General features: G+C 43.6%; 1 protein-coding gene across 1 annotated transcript in view; it reads left to right on the top strand.

The window, feature by feature from the left end:
* The window catches only part of MACROD2 (mono-ADP ribosylhydrolase 2), a 1,323,621-nt gene that overhangs the window by 43,559 nt on the left and 1,260,034 nt on the right, over positions 1–20,028 (top strand). Inside the window, exon 3 of the mRNA XM_065401494.1 lies at positions 259–366. Coding sequence (XP_065257566.1) covers positions 259–366 — 108 coding nt within the window. The remainder of the gene's footprint in view (positions 1–258; positions 367–20,028) is intronic.

Here is a 20,028-nt window from a genome sequence, read left to right as displayed (position 1 = left end):
CAGCCCCATTGCCACGGGGCGGGGGGCACAGTCCCGGCTCCAGCCCCTGCCAAGGCTGCAGGATGGGGCACACAAGAGTGGCTCCAGCTGCGGGGGGTGGGCGCACAGATAATAATTAGATATTATGTTAAGCTGACAATGGTAGTGTAATAGGAATCCTTTATTGAATCTTGTCTCCATGTTTTAAACTTCTAATGCAAGATGTTACAATTGTTCATATTCTGATAATTCATAACTCCCCTTTTTTTTGGTTTGCAGATGAAAACACTAAGGAAGCTTTGCAGGTGAAGAAAAGTCTGAGTGAGAAGGTTTCTCTCTACAGAGGCGACATTACATTGCTTGAGATTGATGCTATAGTTAATGCAGGTAAGTAATCTTTTAATGTGGTTATATTTAGAAACTTGCAGTATTTACAGTTCTGGGGAAAAAAAGATATATAACATGACTACGTTCTGTGGAAACCATAACACGTAGAAACTGCTGCTCATAAAGTTTGCAATCTGTGTACAGCAGATAATTTCATTCTGTGCCATTATTGTTAAGACTTTTGTAAAAGCACAAACTGTATATTGGGTGTACGATATAAGATCACTCATCTCTATTTTTTCTTAATTTGGAGAATTTGCACTTTGTGGCAAAACACTAAAATTAGATGTTCGAGATTAGACTACTGTAATACGATGTACCTGAGGCTGAAGAATGCAGCAGGTGATTTATTTTAAAAGTATTTCACTGGGAGATGAGAATTTTGGGAACTGCATTAATTTCTTACTGGTTTTTATGTATATCTTAAAGTTTTGGTGTTAACATGTAAAGTCCTGAATGGCTTGCTTGAGAGACCATCTATCTCCCTATACTGTACTGCCAGGTTGCATTCAACAGAGATTCTGGAGCTGTTTTGAGAGAGGGAGCTGCTGGCAGCACATTCTCCATGAAAGAAGGCCCCATTATTTAGGCATTCATTCCCCTCCATGGTAGGAAATAGCCAGAATGTCTTGACCTTTGGTGGCCTTTGTACTGTGCCAACAATTTGTTTAGGCATTTGGAGAGAGTTGTGGAACTATTTTTCACAGAGGAGTATCTTTGTTGTAGTTATTGGGTGCAACAGATGTAATTTAAGAGTGCTGAGTTACTTGGAAGTTGTTCTTGTGGTATTGTCTATTTAAATATTGCAAGGATACACAGAGCCCGACAAAAGTTTTCGTATTAAGAAATAAAATTAGGGTTGTGTTTTTTTTGTGGTTTTTTTGTTAGCATTAAGTCTTTTAAAATTTAACCTCACAAAAAATTTTGTGGGAGCTGGTTGGATTCTCATAAAGATTTAAAACCACGGATATGGAAGGAGCTAAATGAAAGAAGAAGAATGTATTAATCCAAGGTATTGAATATCTATAAAATACTTATGCAAATAGTTATGACAAAGTGTGAATTATACTGAATGGCAAAGTGTTAAATTTTAGTAGACTATTTTAAATAGATAGTGTCTGTGGAAAACATGCTGATGTTTCTCAATGCTGTTTCTTACATAGAGTTCATAAAATTTTAAATCATGAGGGGAGGGGAAGAATCATTTCTGGTTTATTTCTTTCCAGATCCCAATCTGTAGTGTTACTCCAAGCATCGCAGCTAAATGCAAGGTGGAACAATTGCTAAACAATCTGTTTAATTGTTAGGTTAATTCCTAAACTAGCAGAATTTCATTAGAATTTATGACTCTATGGGGGAAAAAAATCCATGAAACCATGTTGCACTAAACTTGCAATTGTTAGTTGAGCTGTAAATACACATTTTTTTTTTTAAATCCTGTATTTTACTATTGAAGCCATGGGTGGTGGGTGAAGCTTCCCCTTGGGGAGGCTAGCCCGCTGCTCTCAGCCCCCCCGCATGGCCCCAGCCAGGGTGGACAGGAGTAGGTGCTGAGAGCTCAGTCAGGGTCGTGGGGGTGGGGTGGGGGAGGGGACAGGACTGAGAGCTCGGGACTGCAGCAGAGCCCCTCCTCTGCCCCTTTCCGCCCCCACGGCCCCGAGATGGGAAAAGCTCTGTGCCCCTGCCAGGGCCCCAGGGCTGCAGCAGGAAGCCAGAGCTCCTTCAGCCACAGGGCCATGGCAGGGGGAGATGTTTCCGGGGGTCCCAAATTGGCCAGTGCCCTTGGACACAGGCCCGATGGGCCTGTGTCACTGCCCCGTCCCTCTCCCGGTGGCATGAGGCTGGCAGAGGCTTAGGCTCCCCAAGCCTCCATTACTCACCGCCCGTGGTTGAAGCAACATTAATGGCCCCTTGTTATTTAGGACATGCAGTTTATCTTAATGCAACAAAACCTTCTGTTCATTATCTTGCTCTGTCTCAGTTATATTTATGTAAGCAGAGTCAGGATGAGCTCTACCCTGACATCTGGTGGTGAATTATGGCGAGTGTGGACAAGAACTCCAGGGGCTGATCTTGTTTGCATAGGCACACCCACCCGCCTGGCATGAGACAACAGCAACTGATAGTGGTTACTTTGGATGGGGTGGGATCCCCAGTTTCTCTGTTATTGGGGCAGGAGGAATAAAGTGTTGTTACCCTGATTATGTGAATCAAGGACAATGAAACTGTTTTATGACAGAGGATCTCACCATCACCTAAGTAGCATTCGCTAGACAAGGGACATGGGTTCCACAACCCAGTGAATTAAGAGAGGATGGGGACAGGTATTTGTACCTGATGGTATGGGCCCCTTTTGCAGGCCTGAAATACCAATTGCACTACCTCCTCTCTCCACTGTTGAATGTCAGAGCTAATTTTGATTCCATTAGGAGTCTAGTTACAGGCTGCTGAGCTGAATTCACTTTGGGCCAATGGTGCACCAGCACTGGGGCTCCCCTACTATGAGCTGAAATCACTAAGAGCTGAAATCACAAAAGAGCTAAAGTTACTGAGAGCTAAGATCACTGAGTGCTGTGTTAACTAGTGGGGGAGCCTGAAGCTATATTGCTAAGCGGCTGGCGGAGCAGTTTGCGGAGATGGCTGGAGGAGCAGCGCGGAGCCTTGCGGGGACGGTTGGAGTGGCCCAAGGAACGGCAAGCGGAGCTGTTTGAGGGGATGGCTAGAGTGGCTCACAGGTCGGTGAGCGGAGCCATTTGCGGGGGCGGCTGGAGCGGCTCACAGGTCGGTGAGCGGAGCAGCTCGTAGAGCAGAGCAGTTTGTGGGACGGCAGGAAGTGGACTGGCTCGTGGTGAAGGCTGCGGCGGAACCCCACGGAGAGACGGCTGGTTGGCCGCGGATCACGTAAGGTGCCCCTTAACACCCTGCGTGCCCCCCTTTTACTCTGGGGCTGCACTGACCAGGGACAGAGAGTTTGGGGGTTGTTGGACTTTTGGGACTTTGGGTGGTTGCTGGACCCAAGAGACTTTGGGGGTGTTGGACTTTGGGGACTCTGGGTGATCTTTGGGTTGCTGGATTCAAGAACCAAAGGGAAAGGACACGGCCCAATTTGCTGGGGTGGGTCTTTTGCTCACGGTTTGTGTTAGCAATCCTGTTTGTGGTGTTTTTTCCAATTTAATGCTGATGTTGTTTACCTCATGTTATTAAATATTTTCTGCTACACTCGGACTCCGTGCTTGCGAGAGGGGAAGTACTGCCTCTTAGAGGCGCCCAGAGGGTGGTATGTAATTGTCCCAGGTCACTGGGTGGGGGCTCGAGCCGGTTTTGCATTGCGTTATTTAAACGGAACCCCTAGATACAGAACACGGCCCTTGTTGCTGCCAACTTAGATGGGCAGAAGGGTTACATTTAGAAGTAGGTAACCTGGAGGGAAGCTGTTTTCCAAGTATTAACCTACTTCCTTCACACAGGCACAAGATGATATACAATGGCTTTCTGTTTGTATTTTACTTGGTCTTTACTGAAACACTCAGAACAACTGAGTAGTGCTTGAAAAGGAAGCTGCCATATATGGTGTTTTTTGTTCTTATACATTTGTATCTCTCTTGCTTGGAGACAAGACTGCAGCTGGCTGAAATTTTTTGACTGTTTTTCGTAAAGACTTTTTTTTCCCCCCAAAAATAAATTTTTGCAACTTTTAAATCCTGTTTTTCAATTAAATTGAATAAATATTTAGGTTTTTCTTTGTTTTTTGGCTGATAAGTTTTCCTCCCCCCATACCTTTCCCCCTCTTCCTTGCCTTCCATGCCCCCTTTTTGTTATAGAGGGGAGGGGAAATGAGACTGGTTGACTGGTGTGGATGAAAGAAACAGGAGGGGGAACAGAAGAAATGAGAGAAATTTTAAATCAAAATTGTTTTGAATAAAAGAAAAATGACTTCGTTTTGAAACCTGCAGAATGAAAATGAATTTGCAATTTTGATTTTTTGTGTGTGTGTGAATCTCCCCCCCCCCCCCCCCCCCCAGCCAGGTCTGCTAAAGACCCAGTCTACTCCTATCATTTTCCTTCCCAAAACTTGTAATGATTATTTCTAATCTGAGAAACTGCAACATGATTACAGTCTGAAAGATCAAGTATTACACTCAACCATTGCCAATAAAAATATAAGAAAACTGTCATAGTAATGAAAAGGAGATGTTAAAATCTTTCTCCCTGGATAATACTTCACTAGCAATTACCAGGGCTTTGTATATTCTCTGGCCATAGACTTTTGGAAAGTGATTGTGCAGTAAATTCTAAATCTTTTCAGTTTTTTAAAAAAAAGTTTCTAACCCTTATGATTGCAGTAAAAAGCTTCTCTTTTCTACTTATTCACATTTAAATAATTTGAGGGCTGGAGAAAATGCCTTAAAATGAGACACACAAAGAGCTCTCTATCTGTTGAGTTTATCAAAAAGAAGATTGAGGTGACTTAATTAGTATATAAGTTCCTTCATGGTCATGGAGAGGTAAGACCACCTCTAAAGGGCTCTTTAATCTAGTGGAGAAAAGCATAACAAGAATCTATTGCTGGAAGCTGAAGCCAGACAAATACAAATGAAAAATAAGGCACAGATTTTTAACAGTGGGGTGATTAACCATTGGAACAAACTACCAAGGATTGTCTGTCTTGATGCCTTCAGATGAAGACTGATGCCTTTCTGGAAGCTATGTGTTATCCAAACACAAGCTGTACTTTAGGGTTATAGGGTTCAGAATAACTGGATGGATGAAATTTAATGGTCTATGATATAGAGGAGGTCAGAGTAGATGATCTAACTGTCCCTTCTGGCCATAGACACTATGAATCTATAAAAAGGTGCAGCTTTGCTGTCCTGAGACAGTAGGCAGTCTGAAAATGTTTGGAAGCTGTATACTGTTCTGTTTAATCTTAATGGTTTTAACTCTGAAACCTAATAAGTTTTAAAACTTCACTGCTGATTATAACGAGCAACGATATCCAGATGATGTCCCACAGTTCCAAATTTTCTTCCTCTTCTCCCCACGTAGCAAGTCTTCTTTACACATTTCTCCCTAGCAAATTTTATGTTGCAGATGTATATTGTCAGTACTAAAATATTTTGCAAATTCAAAACTGGAACTGAAAGGAGAGCATAAAATAAACGGAATTAATACAATTTTTTTTTTTCCACATTTATTTGATTGAAAACCTTAATTTTTTTTAATTTGAATTAAGCTGCCACAGAGTTTCCACTCTGCTGCCACGGTTTGCCATAGAATTTGCTACAGAATACATATGTTGTAGGATCAATCTAGGTGGATTATATTACATCATGAAGTTAATTTAGAAGTTTAGGAAACCGAAACAAACCAAACCAACGATCATGTCTCAGCGTAAGTTATGTGAAAAGTGCCGCATGCTATTCTAGTGTAGGATACTCATTCACTTGGCAAAACTGTGCCAATGTTTTAAGAAAAAACAGACCAAATTTTTTTTTTTAAAACCTAAGAATAGTGATCTGGAAATAAAACCTAAAATATTTGGTGACAGGGAATGTGGAAACAGCCAGGTGAAGCAATAGGAACCCCTTTAGTAGTGTCACTTGCTTGCTTTTTGTTGAGAACTCTCCTTAGGACTAATGGGAGAAAATTTTTAAATATCACTCAATTGTTGAAGTAGCTCTGACTGATACAGGCCATATGGGCAATTGCCTGTAGCTTTGTAGAGTCGCTGGAGAATGTATGCTGCCAGTAAGGGCTGTCAGCTTGTCTCACCCCACCATCTAGTCTGTGCGGCCTCAATTTCGCGGTGGGCTGAGCACCTTGACCCTTGATCCTTCAAAGCATTAAGCACATGTTTTACTTTAAGCACCAGTAGTCCCTGTGAAGTGAAGCATGTGCTGTTTGCTGGATTGGGGGCAAAATGCTCAGCATCTTTCAAGATCAAGCCTTTTATCTCTGAGCAGAATGTAAACTTGATCCCTTCCTCACTCCATGTATGTAAGAGTCCCTGCCTGCGTCTCCTTCCTTTCTGCCCCCTCATCTGAAAATAGGAGCGTTTTAAAATAGAGCCACAACACAGAGAAGCATTTCCAGCCATTTCCTCTGTGAACTCAGTGCAGCCCTTTCTGATCCATTGGTGGAATTACAAGCAGTGGCAAAGTGACTGTATTCAAAGGGTGGTGATTTATCATCCAATCACAGCATACGCTTTTAAGAATGTGAGAAAAATCGGAGGTTTTTTCCCCAGATCACTTTCCCAATGAAGTTCAGGGAAGAAAATGTTTTTTATATTCATTTACACACAAGTTCTAAGTTTAAGTGATTAAGTCAAAATTTCTTTGTGCATGGACACGGGGAAACTGTAGGGTTTATCACTTTTTCTAGTTTACAGATTAAAGGTTTTTAATCACATATAGTAGAACCTCAGAGTTATGAACACCAGAGTTATGAACTGACAGGTAAACCACACAGCTCATTTGGAACCAGAAGTACGCAATCAGGCATCAGCAGAGACCAAAAAAAAAAAAAAAAAAAAAAGGCAAATATAGTACAGTATGGTGTTAAGTGTAAACTACTGGGGAAAAAAAAAAGACTTGACAAGGTAAGGAAACTATTTCTATGCTTGTTTCATTTAAATGAAGATGGTTAAAAGCAGCATTTTTCTTCTGCATAGTAAAGTTTCAAACCTGTGGTAAATCAATGTTTGTCTGCAAACTTTTGAAAGAATAACCATAACATTTTGTTCAGAGTTATGAATAACCTCCAGTCCCGAGGTGTTTGTAACTCTGAGGTTCTACTGTACATGGACTTTCGTTTTTTAATTTAAATGTAATCACAAAAGATGTTACGAGTGTTCAAAAGTGTTCTAAAATGCTTTTGGCTGCAAAAAACTTCAATATAAACAGATACTCAGTTTAACCTTAGTAAACAAGGAAATCTGTTCTCATTCTCAGTATCTCTATTTGAGTTCTCTTGTGTATATCTACTTTTATAAGTTCCATTGTTCATTAAAGGATTTACAAAAGTTGAGGCTACAAAATCAAATTAACCATTTGAATACTGTCCAACATATGAGTTACTCAAGGCAAAACTCCACAACAAGTTGTACTGATGTTCATGAAGTGCCAGCCCTAAAAAACACTACTGAAAACAGGAATGAGACTGGTGTGCTGTAATTTACCTGTACTGTTGAGTTTCCACATTGTGTTTTCCTTACGTGTTCGGAGAGCAGAGTGATGAGTAGAACATCTAGGCTAGTTTATTCTTAAACTAATGTAAATGGCAGTAAAGCTTGCACAGTGAACTACCAAACCCAAGAATAGCATTTTGCAGTCATGTTTCCTTCTTGAATTTCTGGCAAATAAATTAGATCCCTTCACTTCAAAGCTGAAGTTTTTCAGTGAAAATAACTCTCATTTCTTAACATTAAATTAATGTGTTTCTTTACACTGTGGTGTAGAACTGTTTCATGTGCTTTTGTGCAATCAAAAGAGCCGGGTAGGCATTCTAGAATTTTAGTCAACACTGGCGATTGAGCAGAGGCTTCCCTTTGATGTGGACACAGCGGCAAAATGAGGACAGACACATGCCTGGAATTAAGCGGCAGGCCCCAACTTTTATTAAACTGTAACACAAGGGAGAGCCACTGTTCCCTATCCCCCATACTCTCCTATACCATGCATTTAATTGGTTACAGTGTTGCCTACCCAGGGATGGGCAAACCTTTTGGCCCAAGGGCCACATCTGGGTGGGGAAATTGCATGCAGGGCCATGAATGTAGGGCTGGGGCAGGGGGTTGGGGTGCAGGAGGGAGTGTGGGGTATGGGAGGGGGTGCGGTGTGCAGGAAGGGGCTCAGGGCAAGGAGTTGGGGTGGCAGGAGGGGTGTGGGGTGTACAAGGGGGCTCAGGGCAGGGGCTTGGGGTGCAGGGAGGGGTGCGGGAGTGGGCTCAGGGCACAGGGTTGGAGTGCAGGAGGGGCTTGGGGTGCAGGCTCCAGCACAGCGCCGCTTACCTTGAGCGGCTCCGGGGTGGCAACGGTGCACAGCGGGGCTAAGGCAGGCTCCCTGCCTGCCTGCCCTGGCCCTGCGCCATGTCATGCCACTCCTCTCCTGGAAGCATCCAGCACCACGTCCCTGTGGCCCAAGGGTGAGGGAAGAGGGCTCCGTGCACTGCCCTCACCTGTGGCTACCTCCCCCAAAGCTCCCATTGGCCGTGGTTCCCTGTTCCCGGCCAATGGGAGCTGCGGGGGGCGGTTCCTGCAGGCAAGGGCAGTGCGCTGAGCCTTCTGCTCGCCCCTCCCCCCCAGGGGCCGCAAGGACATGGTGCTGGCTGCTCCTGTGGGCTGGATCCAAAGCCCTGCGGGCCGTAGTTTGCCCACCCTTGATATAACCCATAACTGGCACCAGGATTACAGGGCTCCTTGCCATATAACCTATACCACAGGATTCAATTCTGAGTCCATGCACCCTCCTCTCCGCCCACATGAGGGGTGAAGCAGGATGCAGTCCTTGGGCCGTGAAGGCCACAATTTCTGACCTCAGCCTATGAGGCCCAAGGCCCCAAATCCCAGGTCTTTTACTGCGTGGAGCCATTCATTTTATTCTCTTAACTGTACTGGAAACTGGCCACTGAGGGTGCAGCAACTAGCTTGATCACTGCCCCCACCCGACTACATGGCCTGGTACCACAATTCCTGTCCAGTCCATTTCCATCACATCCTGTAGCAATCTCAGCACCTCCATCTGCCAAATGTACACCATCATCTCTGAAAACTTCCGACTGATGATAACCGATGGTCCTGTGCCCCATCAGTAAAAAGAACAGGAGTACTTGTGGCACCTTAGAGACTAACCAATTTATTTGAGCATTAGCTTTTGTTGGCTACAGCCCACTTCATCGGATGCATAGAATGGAACATATAGTAAGGAGATATATACACACATACAGAGAACATGAAAAGGTGGGAGTTGCCCTACCAACTCTAAGGGGCTAATTAATTAAGATGAGCAATTATCAACAGGAGAAAAAAAACTTTTGTAGTGATAATCAAGATGGCTCATTGCACACATTGAATCTATTTCCCCATGTTAAGTATCCTCACACCTTCTTGTCAAACTGTCTGAAATGGGCCATCTTGATTATCACTACAAAAGTTTTGTTTTCTCCTGTTGATAATTGCTCATTGTAATTAATTAGCCCCTTAGAGTTGGTAGGGCAACTCCCACCTTTTCATGGTGTGTGTGTATATATGTATATATATCCTTACTATATGTTCCATTCTATGCATCTGATGAAGTGGGCTACAGCCTATGAAAGCTTATGCTCAAATAAATTTGTTAGTCTCTAAGGTGCCACAAGTACTCCTGTTCTTTTTGCGGATACAGACTAACAGGGCTGCTACTCTGAAACCTGCCCCATTAGTGAACTTCCAGTGTCCAAGAATAGCTTGGTGGCCTTTCAATTGGAGGCAAACTGCTTTGGCCCTGACACCCAGCTGAGCTACAGTTGCAGTCTTGCCTGCCCTCTTGTGGTCATAATGCAGTATGTAGTGCTCGCAAATTCAGATGTTGCATATACTTTCAGTAGCTTCTGAAACAAAAAAGCACAGGGGTTAATTTGTTTTGTCTTTTCCTTAGTGTGGAAGTAAGTCCTGTAATGCATTGATTTCCAGTACCCTGTTGCCTGCACCTACCATGGGCCAAACCCCCCTGCAGCCTCTGACATAGCTGCCCCGATCCTGAAAGAATTAGTACCACTTTGGGGTGTGTGTGTGGGGGGAGGAGGGGGTGTTGGGTGTGTGTGTGTTTGTGTGGGGGGTGTGTGTGTGAGAAATAGCGCAAGGTTTTTCCTCAATATTGCGCCGAATTGGTATCTCATCAGGCAGCTGCCATCGTGGTGTATGAACAATAGTGCCGGGTGCAAGCCCTGTATTTTTAGAAAGGCTCTTATTGCCTTTACAGGGTGCAAGCTCCCGTTTGCATATTCCTTCAGCACCACATAACCCCCCTTTTCCTTCTGGTCTGTTTTCGATTACCTTAAGGGCAGGGACTCTGCTCCTGCAGATAGGTCGTAGCATGTGTTAAATGTAACAGACATGCACCTAGCTGCCGCTGCCGTAACCACCAGCTCGTTCATTCTAAAAGCACCAAAGAAAGCAACAACAAATGTTCCTCTAAAATGGCCTGCCTCCCACAGCTGCACAGCCTGTACTAACCCTGTCATGGTTTCCAGTGTTACAGGTAATTGATCGTCCCTCTGGTGCTCGCTCGCTCCTCCTGGCCCACCTTTCTAAGAGTTTCTGCACTCTGAAATGCCCACATTGGTCTGGAAAACCTACCAGCCTACTCCGGTAGGACAGGCCTGCTAGCTGACCAGAGACAGGGAAGGGAGCCAAATCGTGGTGGGTCAAAGCTGCCACATATCGCACCACCCAGTGTGTTAGGTATGGACCACCCATGGTGAAGCCCTTCCTGTGCCCTAAATTACCTGAATTTAGGCTGGCCTTATCGGCCCTCATAGTCCATGAGGCAGCAGAGTCCTCTACTAGTCCTACAGATGTCTTGGGCCAAGGTTCCAGAGTTGTTGAGGCATCGCCTGTGGATCCTTGCTGGAGAATGGGGTGAATTTCCAGAATCTGTTAGCCTGAAATTGAGAGAGAGCATTGGTAACACCCGTAGCCACTTCCAGGGCATGTACTGCACGAAAAAGGATGTTAAAACGCAAGCGGTGTAAAACAAAAACCCTCACCAGCCTTGTTTCCTGAGCAGTCTTAGCTAACTGTCTGCTTCCAATAGTGACCAGAGTTTGTCTTGTTAGAAATGGACTTTTCTGAAAGTTTTCTTCCCAAATAACAAGCGCCACCCATGTAGGAAAAAAATTCAAGGAAGGTGATACCCGGCAATGCCCTGAGCCCCCCAGCTTTCTGGCCCCCTCTGTGCACAGCACTCTCCTTGAAAGTAACCCCCCAAATCTGTGCCTCCTTAGGTGTCAGACTGTTCCTGCAGCTCAGTTTTGAGCCACTAGTCCAAACACTATATTGAAACTCCATTAAACTCTTCCAGGAATCTTTTCCACACTTCTGTCTTCTTTCATTCCCCATGTCATTCTAATGAAGTGGTGGGATTCTTGCACTCCAGAAGAGGCAGACGCCAGATGGAAACAAAATGCTGGACCAAGAGCTAATATCTGGCATGCAAAGTTTAGGTGTCCCATGCCCAACTATAGTTCCCTTAGAGTAACTTTCTTTGCCCCTTTGAGAGCCTGTAGCAGTTCCCTGACCGATTCCGGACTTCTCTGTTGGTAACATAGAAAGTACGCTTGTTAAGTTTGCAGATGATATCAAACTGGGAGGGATTGCAACTGCTTTGGAGGTTAGGGTCATAATTCAAAATGATCTGGACAAATTGGAGAAATGGTCTGAAGTAAACAGGATGAAGTTTAACAAAGACAAATGCAAAGTGCTCCACTTAGGAAGGAACAATCAGTTTCACACATACAGAATGGGAAGAGACTGTCTAGGAAGGAGTACGGCAGAAAGGGATCTAGGGGTTATAGTGGACCACAAGCTAAATATGAGTCAACAGTGTGATGCTGTTGCAAAAAAAGCAAATATGATTCTGGGATGCATTAACAGGTGTGTTGTGAGCAAGACATGCAAAGTCATTCTTCTGCTCTACTCTGCGCTGGTTAGGCCTCAACTGGAGTATTGTGTCCAGTTCTGGGCACCGCATTTCAAGAAAGATGTGGAGAAATTGGAGAGGGTCCAGAGAAGAGCAACAAGAATGATTAAAGGTCTTGTGAACATGACCTATGAAGGAAGGCTGAAAGAATTGGGTTTGTTTAGTTTGGAAAAGAGAAGACTGAGAGGGGACATGATAGCAGTTTTCAGGTATCTAAAAGGGTGTCATAAGGAGGAGGGAGAAAACTTGTTCACCTTAGCCTCTAAGGATAGAACAAGAAGCAATGGGCTTAAACTGCACCAAGGGAGGTTTAGGTTGGACATTAGGAAAAAGTTCCTAACTGTCAGGGTGGTTAAACACTGGAATAAACTGCTTAGGGAGGTTGTGGAATCTCCATCTCTGGAGATATTTAAGAGTAGGTTAGATAAATGTCTATCCGGGATGGTCTAGACAGTATTTGGTCCTGCCATGAGGGCAGGGGACTGGACTTGATGACCTCTCGAGGTCCCTTCCAGTCCTAGAATCTATGAATAAAACCTAGAAACACCCTGAATTGTGGCCAGTTTGATGCCCAGGTACATTAAACTTTGGATAGGGCCTTCTGTTTTTTCCAGGGGAACGCGGATCCTGAGGTGCTCAGTTAGGTTCTGAAATGCCTGTAGCATGAACTCTCAGTTGTCTGTTTCTAACCTTCCTGCAAATAAGAAGTCATTGAGACTGCACTGCATGAGGCAGACCAGTCTCACGCACCATTGCCCACTTCAGCATGGAGCTGAATCATTCAAAAGCAGCACATGACACTGCACATGCACATGCACATGATAGCCTTGCACATGGCTATCAAAATAGTAATGGCCCTCTAACCTGCTTTGATTTCACTTTAAGTCCCTGTGATGCACTGGAAGCAACCGGAATGCAGACTTCATGTCACATTTTGCCAACAGTGCCCCATGGACACATTTCCTAACCATGGCTACTGCAGCATCAAATGACAAATATCTCACTGAACACAGCTGGGGGGTCAGTATGGTCATTTGCCAATGAGCCCCGGGGGTAGGACAGGTGATGGATCAGCCTTGTCTTCCCCTTTTGCCTTCTGCAAATCTGGCATTGGAATGGCCTCCCGCTCTCCCTGCTGCTACCTGGACCTGTCCTCTAATAGTATTTGTATATCTGGTTGTATGTTCCTATTTGACACTTCTGTTAATAAAACTCTCAGGAGAGCAATATTAAGATCTCCAGTATACTGGAATGCCTCAGAAAAAAATGCAAATAGTGTTGAAGCTTACTGCGATATTTTAATCTTGTCAGATCTCAGTCTAAATCAGGGGTGGGCAAACTTTTTGGGCCGAGGGCCACATCTGGGTGGGGAAATTGTATGCAGGGCCGGGGCAGGGGGTTGGGGTGCGGGAGGGAGTGCAGGGTTTGGGAGGGGGTGCAGTATGCAGGAAGGGGCTCAGGGCAAGGGATTGGGGCAGAGAAGGGGTGCTGGGTGTATGAGGGGGCTGAGGGCAGGGGGTTGGGGTGCGGAGTGCAGGAGAGGGCTCAGGGCAGGGGGTTGGGGTGCACGGGTGCAGCAGGGAGCTCGGCAGGGGGTTGGGGTGCAGGAGGGATGCACATTGCAGGCAGGGGGCTTAGGGCAGGGAGTTGGAGGGCAGGGTGCAGGAGGGGTTCAGGCTCCGGGGTGGCAGCGGCACACACTGGGGCCAGGGTAGGCTCCCTGCATGCCTGCCCCGCCCCCGCGCTGCTCCAGGAAGCGCTGCGGCCCCTGGCGGAGGGTGGGCCGGAGGGCTCCGCGTGTGCTGCCCTTGCCGTGCCTCCAGGTACCTCCCCCAAAGCTCCCATTGGCTGTGGTTCCCCGTTCCTGGCCAATGGGAGCTGCCGGGGGCGGTGCCTGGAGGCAAGGGCCCAGGGGCCGCAGTGATGTTGGACCTGCTGCTGCTGAAAGTGGCGCGAGGCCCGTGGTGCCACGGGGGGCAATCCCGTGCGCTGGATCCAGAGCCCTGACGGGCCAGATTCGGCCCACGGGCCGTAGTTTGCCCACCCCTGGTCTAAATGGAGTCACCCTAGGCCGGTACTTAAATGGGAGACTCAAGGAACACTCTTGAGTATTTGAATGATAATGGTGATTCAATAGTAATAATCCACTCTCTTAAATTAGTTGCGACTCAGACTGTTAAAAGCCACTGTTGAAGGTACTATGTGTTTTTGGTTGAGATGTGAAACCAAGATATTGATCATTTGAGGTCATTAAAGATCTTCTGGAGCTTTCTATAAGATTAGTGTGTTAAAATTTGAAGTGGATTTTGTCTTCAACCTGGGTTCATTATTTGTAGTCTACTCCAGTTTCCCCCATAGATATAGTTAAGCAGCTTCTGCAGGTACCTTTTGCTTGGAATATAGGAATAACTCAACAACCTGGAGAAATAGTTATGTTGGATTGCTTTGTCCTAATTTTTATGCCTCTTGACTTTAACTTAAACATAGTTTTTTCTCACAAACATCCATATTTTGTATTTATAGCTGGATGGTCAAAGATGACAGGCAGCTGGGTTTTTTTGTTTCCCCCATCAGCCCTGGATAAATTGACAGGAAGATAGGATTGATATAATTTTCTTCAAAGCTCAGTTGCAAAAGATGATTTACTCGGGACTAACAGCCATTTGGTTATACTGTACTGAAGTCTTCTGCGCTCTCACAACAAATGTATGTAGAATCTTGATGTACTGACATGGTCAGTATAACTTGAGATTACTTAAGAAGATGTGGGTGTTGAATTCCTAGGCTTTCAGTATTGGAGGTACTTCACTCTTTAAGCAGCAGTTCATATTCACTGGCCCCAGGTTAATGAATGGCAAGCCATCTCTGTGCCATCTTGGGTGATCAGAGAGCATGTATCAAGAGGATTTAAACATTGTCCTCATTTAGGGTCTCAGATTGTGGGAGGGAAGCAGAATGGAAAAACAAGGAATTACTGTTCTATATTTTTCTTTGATGTTGGGAAGATCTGCAGAGTACACTTGTTAAGTTTACAAAAAGTTAAGTTCTTGTATAGCTTCTTGAAAACACTGAAGCCTGAAACCCTCTATCTACAGAACGGAGTGCATGTCAGATTAGTGTGACACTATAAGCATCTGGATGTCCTGATAATAGTGCCAACGGTGTTACTTGCCTGTTAATAACTGGCTTGAGATACTCATCTCATTTCACATACAGTTAATTTGCTACCCATATTAGTATAAACTGGGGTTATTTCTAAGTGTGTGTCTATACTGCAATGTAAGCCTAGTAGGACCCTAGGTTTGTTAGTCTAGGCTTTGAGCATCTACACTCATTTGAAACCTTGGGTTAGGAATAGTTGAACCATGGATCCCAACCTAGAACTCCAGTGTCTGCCCTCAATTATGCAGACTTGAGGAGTCCAGCCACCCATATCCCAGACTTCCTAGCACCTTCCCAAAATGTGGTTGCTCTAGCCCTTTGTTCGTGGTGCACTGTGGGAAAACTTGACTGTCCACCAAACTTGACTTGTCCAGAAGAAAAAAAATTGGCCTATGGAATTGTGGGATACTTTTGGCAGACTCACAGAGCATGAGTCCAATGGACCTGTGTCTACATTGCAGAGCCCTAGAGCTTGAAGCCTGGGTCCTGCTGTGACCCTCCACCACCTTGAGGTCCTGGAACCCTAGGTCTAAGCCCTGGGTTAGTGTGATTTGTGTGTTGATGGAAGAGGGTGTTAGGCTTGAGCTTGAGTTTAAATCCTGGGCTTACACTGCATACCCTAATTCTCCCAAACTTGGGAAAAGGTCAGAATATTAAGAAAGAGTTTTTTCTATCTAAGCAAATCAGATGTATTTATTTCACTGAGAAGTTAATAACATACTAAAGAATCGGCAATAAAAAACTTTAGTGGCTAAAATAATACTCATCTCCCTTCATATTTTGTCTAATTTCCTTTAATGCTCAGATGGTACTTGAGTTTACGTTCACTACCACTTCATAGCACTCTTACTGTCCACTCAAAGGATTTCCTCTTCACTGTATTGTGACATTGATGCTCCTTGGGAGCTCAACAGGGATTCAGGAATCTGTCAAGTGCTTGGTCAGTACTATTGGTAAAATGAGAGGGAGCTCTGACATGGGGGTACTACTTCCCTGTTGGATTTTACAATGCTTACTGTCAGTGTACTGGTACAAGGAAGAGGATGATCCCGACTAGGTCAGCATGCTGTATGTAGGTCTTAAAGACATGCACTGTAGCTAGTTTTCAGACAACTAAAAAAGTGCCATGATTTTAATTACTTTCCTGGCTAAGTCCCTATTCCCATTGTCTGAAGCAAAGGATAGCCAGCATTTTCTGGAGTCTAACACATTTATACTTGCTTATTGCACAAATTGATCCTGCTTTTTGAGGGAGTTAATTAGATTGCATTTATGAAGTAAAATCAGAATTTCACATTAAAAAGACCGTACATTTATTTTAAAAGCACATAGACTTTTAAAAATGGAAAATAACTTTTTTCCCCTCAAAGTTTTTCACTTCATGACTGTTACTTCAGAACTGATTTTAAGTACCCTACTAGTGCCTTCCTTACTGTTGTTCTCATGTTTCATAATTGTATGGAACAGGAGATCTACTGCTTGATTTTTTTCCTCTGCTGCTTCTGTTGACCTTGAGGTATAATCTGATTCACTTTGTTAAATTTTAATTTTATGAAGCATTGCATCCCTTTGCCGTGCCCAAAATTAAACTTCAAGGTAGAGGTATTTTTTTACAGATTAAAAGTGTGAACTGCATATATTATCTCAGAATTATGCTCAAGCGAATGTGTAAGTATAGAAATGTTGACTGGCTGAACTACACCTCCCCATATAAACAGCTTGTTAACGTGCAATCAGTCACTGAAGTTTCCTTGAACTTGATGCTTAATGAACAGGTGGGGGAGAGGCTGAATTCTAATCCAGAATGGATCTGACAGCCTATCAGGCAATTTCACTGATTGCTAATCCATTTCATTTGGTGTTTTAATTTATCACATAGCATTTTCATCTTGTAGCTTTTGAGGAGGAAATTAATTCAGAAGCATGCCCTATAACAGTGAGCTGAGCCGGCCTGCCTGACTATTCTTAGAGTATTTAAGAGTGAGTGATTTTGAATCTGCAAAATGTGATCTTCTCAAATAAGGTGACATTTATACACATACCACTTTCTCCATAAATATTTTGCTGAATTTGCATTTAGATGGTAAAAGTATCAATAGGATAAATATTAAAACAAACCGTTTCTGTATTCTAACAACACAAGCCATATAGAATAGACTGACAAGCAATGGATTTAATTTAGCGTCTTGGATAAGATTTCTTAAGCTACAAACTAACAACTAACTTGATATTGATACAAAAAAGTAATGTAAACACCTTTTTATTATCAGAAGTGGAAACAACAGAACATAAGAAATAATACTAAATTGCTTGTAGGGTTTTCCCCTCTTGAGTACTTTCATATATTTAGATGGATTGCAGGCAGTTACTTAACTGAGGCTTTCCTTACATTGCATGTCTTGTAGTGGTGTAGCCTACAGTGGTTTGTAAAATTCTCGGTAAAATGCTGATTCTGCTGAAGTCAGTGACAGAATTATCATGAATTTAAGTAGGGCTGGGATTTCACTCCTAATGTAAATGAGCTGCACTGGTGTAAAAAGTGACTTACACCAGTGGGCTTACTGTATTTTGAAATTTGTGTAGCTGCACTGGTGTGCAGGAAAACCCATACACGCCCAAATAAATTAGTCAATTTGAAAAGACCATTTCAGTGTAAATAATTGAGAGATATTGCTGTTCCCCATCATCATAGTATGTGTGAATAAGTTAAGGTATTTTGTAGAAAATAGTAAAAGCATTGCTGATGGGTGGTGGACCTGGTTTAAAACAATTCAGAGGACAGACGCAAGTTTTGTTTTGTCTGACCTGATCTATAGTGAAGAGAGATTAAATTGCATGTCAGTTTAAGAAAAGTGAATGAATAGTTTAAAATGACAAGAACAGAAGCATGCAACAGGAAAAAACATCATACAGAGGCTTGATAGAGCATCATTTTAGCTGGTATCTTTGCCAGAAAGTAATTGCTCTGAGAATGTGACAAGGGATAAAGTGTGGGAGATTAGTGTCACCAAGGAATGTACTGCAACAATTCATAATATTGAAAATATAACTGGTAGCAAGTAATTTAGAAATAAGAAATCAGAGGAGAGGATCAGCAAGATTAGTGTAACTACAGACACACAAGGTGAGATACAAGTTTAATTCTCAAATCTTACAGCACCTTGAAAAAGGATGTACACTATGGTCCGTGAGAAATTAACTTTGCATAGAAAAATAAAGACAGCTTGTTGATTGAACAGTTATCAGTAAAGTCTCAATTTTTTTGCTGGTGACAACCAGGGCCGGCTCCAGCATTTCTGCCGCCCCAAGCAAAAAAAAAAAAAAAGTTGCGATCGGCGGCGGCAATTGGAAAAGAAAAAAAAAAAAAGCCGCAATCAGCGGCGGCAGTTCAGCGGCAGGTCCTTCGCTCCTAGAGGGAGTGAGGGACCTGCCGCCCCCGAATTGCCGCAGGTGCCGCCCCTCTCCCTTGGCCGCCCCAAGCACCTACTTGTTAAGCTGGTGCCTGGAGCCGGCCCTGGTGACAACATTGTGAACAGTATTCTGAGGTAAGCAGAACTGGATTGCACTCTAAATGGGAGAGACTAAATTAGCACTAGGGTGGGATCCTGCCTCTTCTCTACCAATCCCCGCTGTTGCCTTTTGTATGAAACCACAGCACAACTTCAATATAGTGAAGGCATTTAGCTTAAACAGCAAATAAAGAATTCTACTCTTTATATTGCAATAGGTTTCTCATGAAATCTCTTAAAAATAAGTTCATTAACTTGGCAATAAAATTGACTGTATATTGAGATTTAAATTGTAAAATGAAGTAATGTTCCACATGCTAATGATTTTTAACAGTTTGGATTGATAACTCCAGATCAAACTTTTCCTTCCTTTCTTTTGGTCTATGTTGTGAATCGTGAGTAATATCTCCATCTGTTTGTATTCTAGCTAATGTGACTGTGCATGACATCCTAATTACTCTTATCAGAGCTTTTTTACTCTTTGTTTTCTTACTAAACTTTTGTATCTATATCTTGTGGCACTGAATTCCACATTAGTTATGCAGTCTGTAAGATTTTATGAGGTCCACTGTAGAGTCTGGTCTCACTGATCTGGTCATTGCAGAACAACATTATACAGATATCTGTGCTGACATATGTGAAACTCTCCTTCTGGACAACAGCATGCATGTAACGTTGAGCTCCCTTTTACACATAGTCCATAAAGAAGTGAAATTGTAACTAGTTAGTTCAAAGTTGAGAAATCAATTTGGATTTAAAAAGCAAGAAAGCTCATTTTCCACGAAGTGGGCTGTAGCCCACAAAAGCTTATGCTCAAGTAAATTTGTTAGTCTCTAAGGTGCCACAAGTACTCCTGTTCTTTTTACGGATACAGACTAACACAGCTGCTACTCTGAAACTGTCATTTTCCATCTTGCAATCCTTCTCCGACCCCATTGCTTTGACCATGTCCATCCACTTTGCATCTCTCCACTGGCTCCCTCTTTTCTATTGCATTAAACATAAGCTACTTTTCACTTGGAATGCCCTTCACAACCTACCTGTTTGTCACAGTTCAGGGCAATTACACCTATGCTCCCCCTTTGTGGTCCACCAAGGACACTCACTTTAGGCTCCCAGCTTCTTGGCTGCCGGTTCTCTTGGTCAGAGACCCATATCTCTCTCCCCTCCTCACCAGGCTTTTTAAAAGCTGCACAGTTCCCTGCCCTACTTTGTGATATTCCCCAGCAAGCCAGACTGCTTAAACAGGCCAGCATCGGAGTGTAGCTTTCTCTTGGAAGGCTGTGAACAGCTGTAATTGCCAGCAGTTGTAA

This window comes from Emys orbicularis, chromosome 3, assembly GCF_028017835.1.
Source record: "Emys orbicularis isolate rEmyOrb1 chromosome 3, rEmyOrb1.hap1, whole genome shotgun sequence".
In the NCBI taxonomy this organism is placed as follows: Eukaryota; Metazoa; Chordata; order Testudines; family Emydidae; genus Emys; species Emys orbicularis.
The sequence above is the reverse complement of the archived record's forward strand: the minus strand, read 5'-3'. Positions and strand labels throughout refer to the sequence as shown.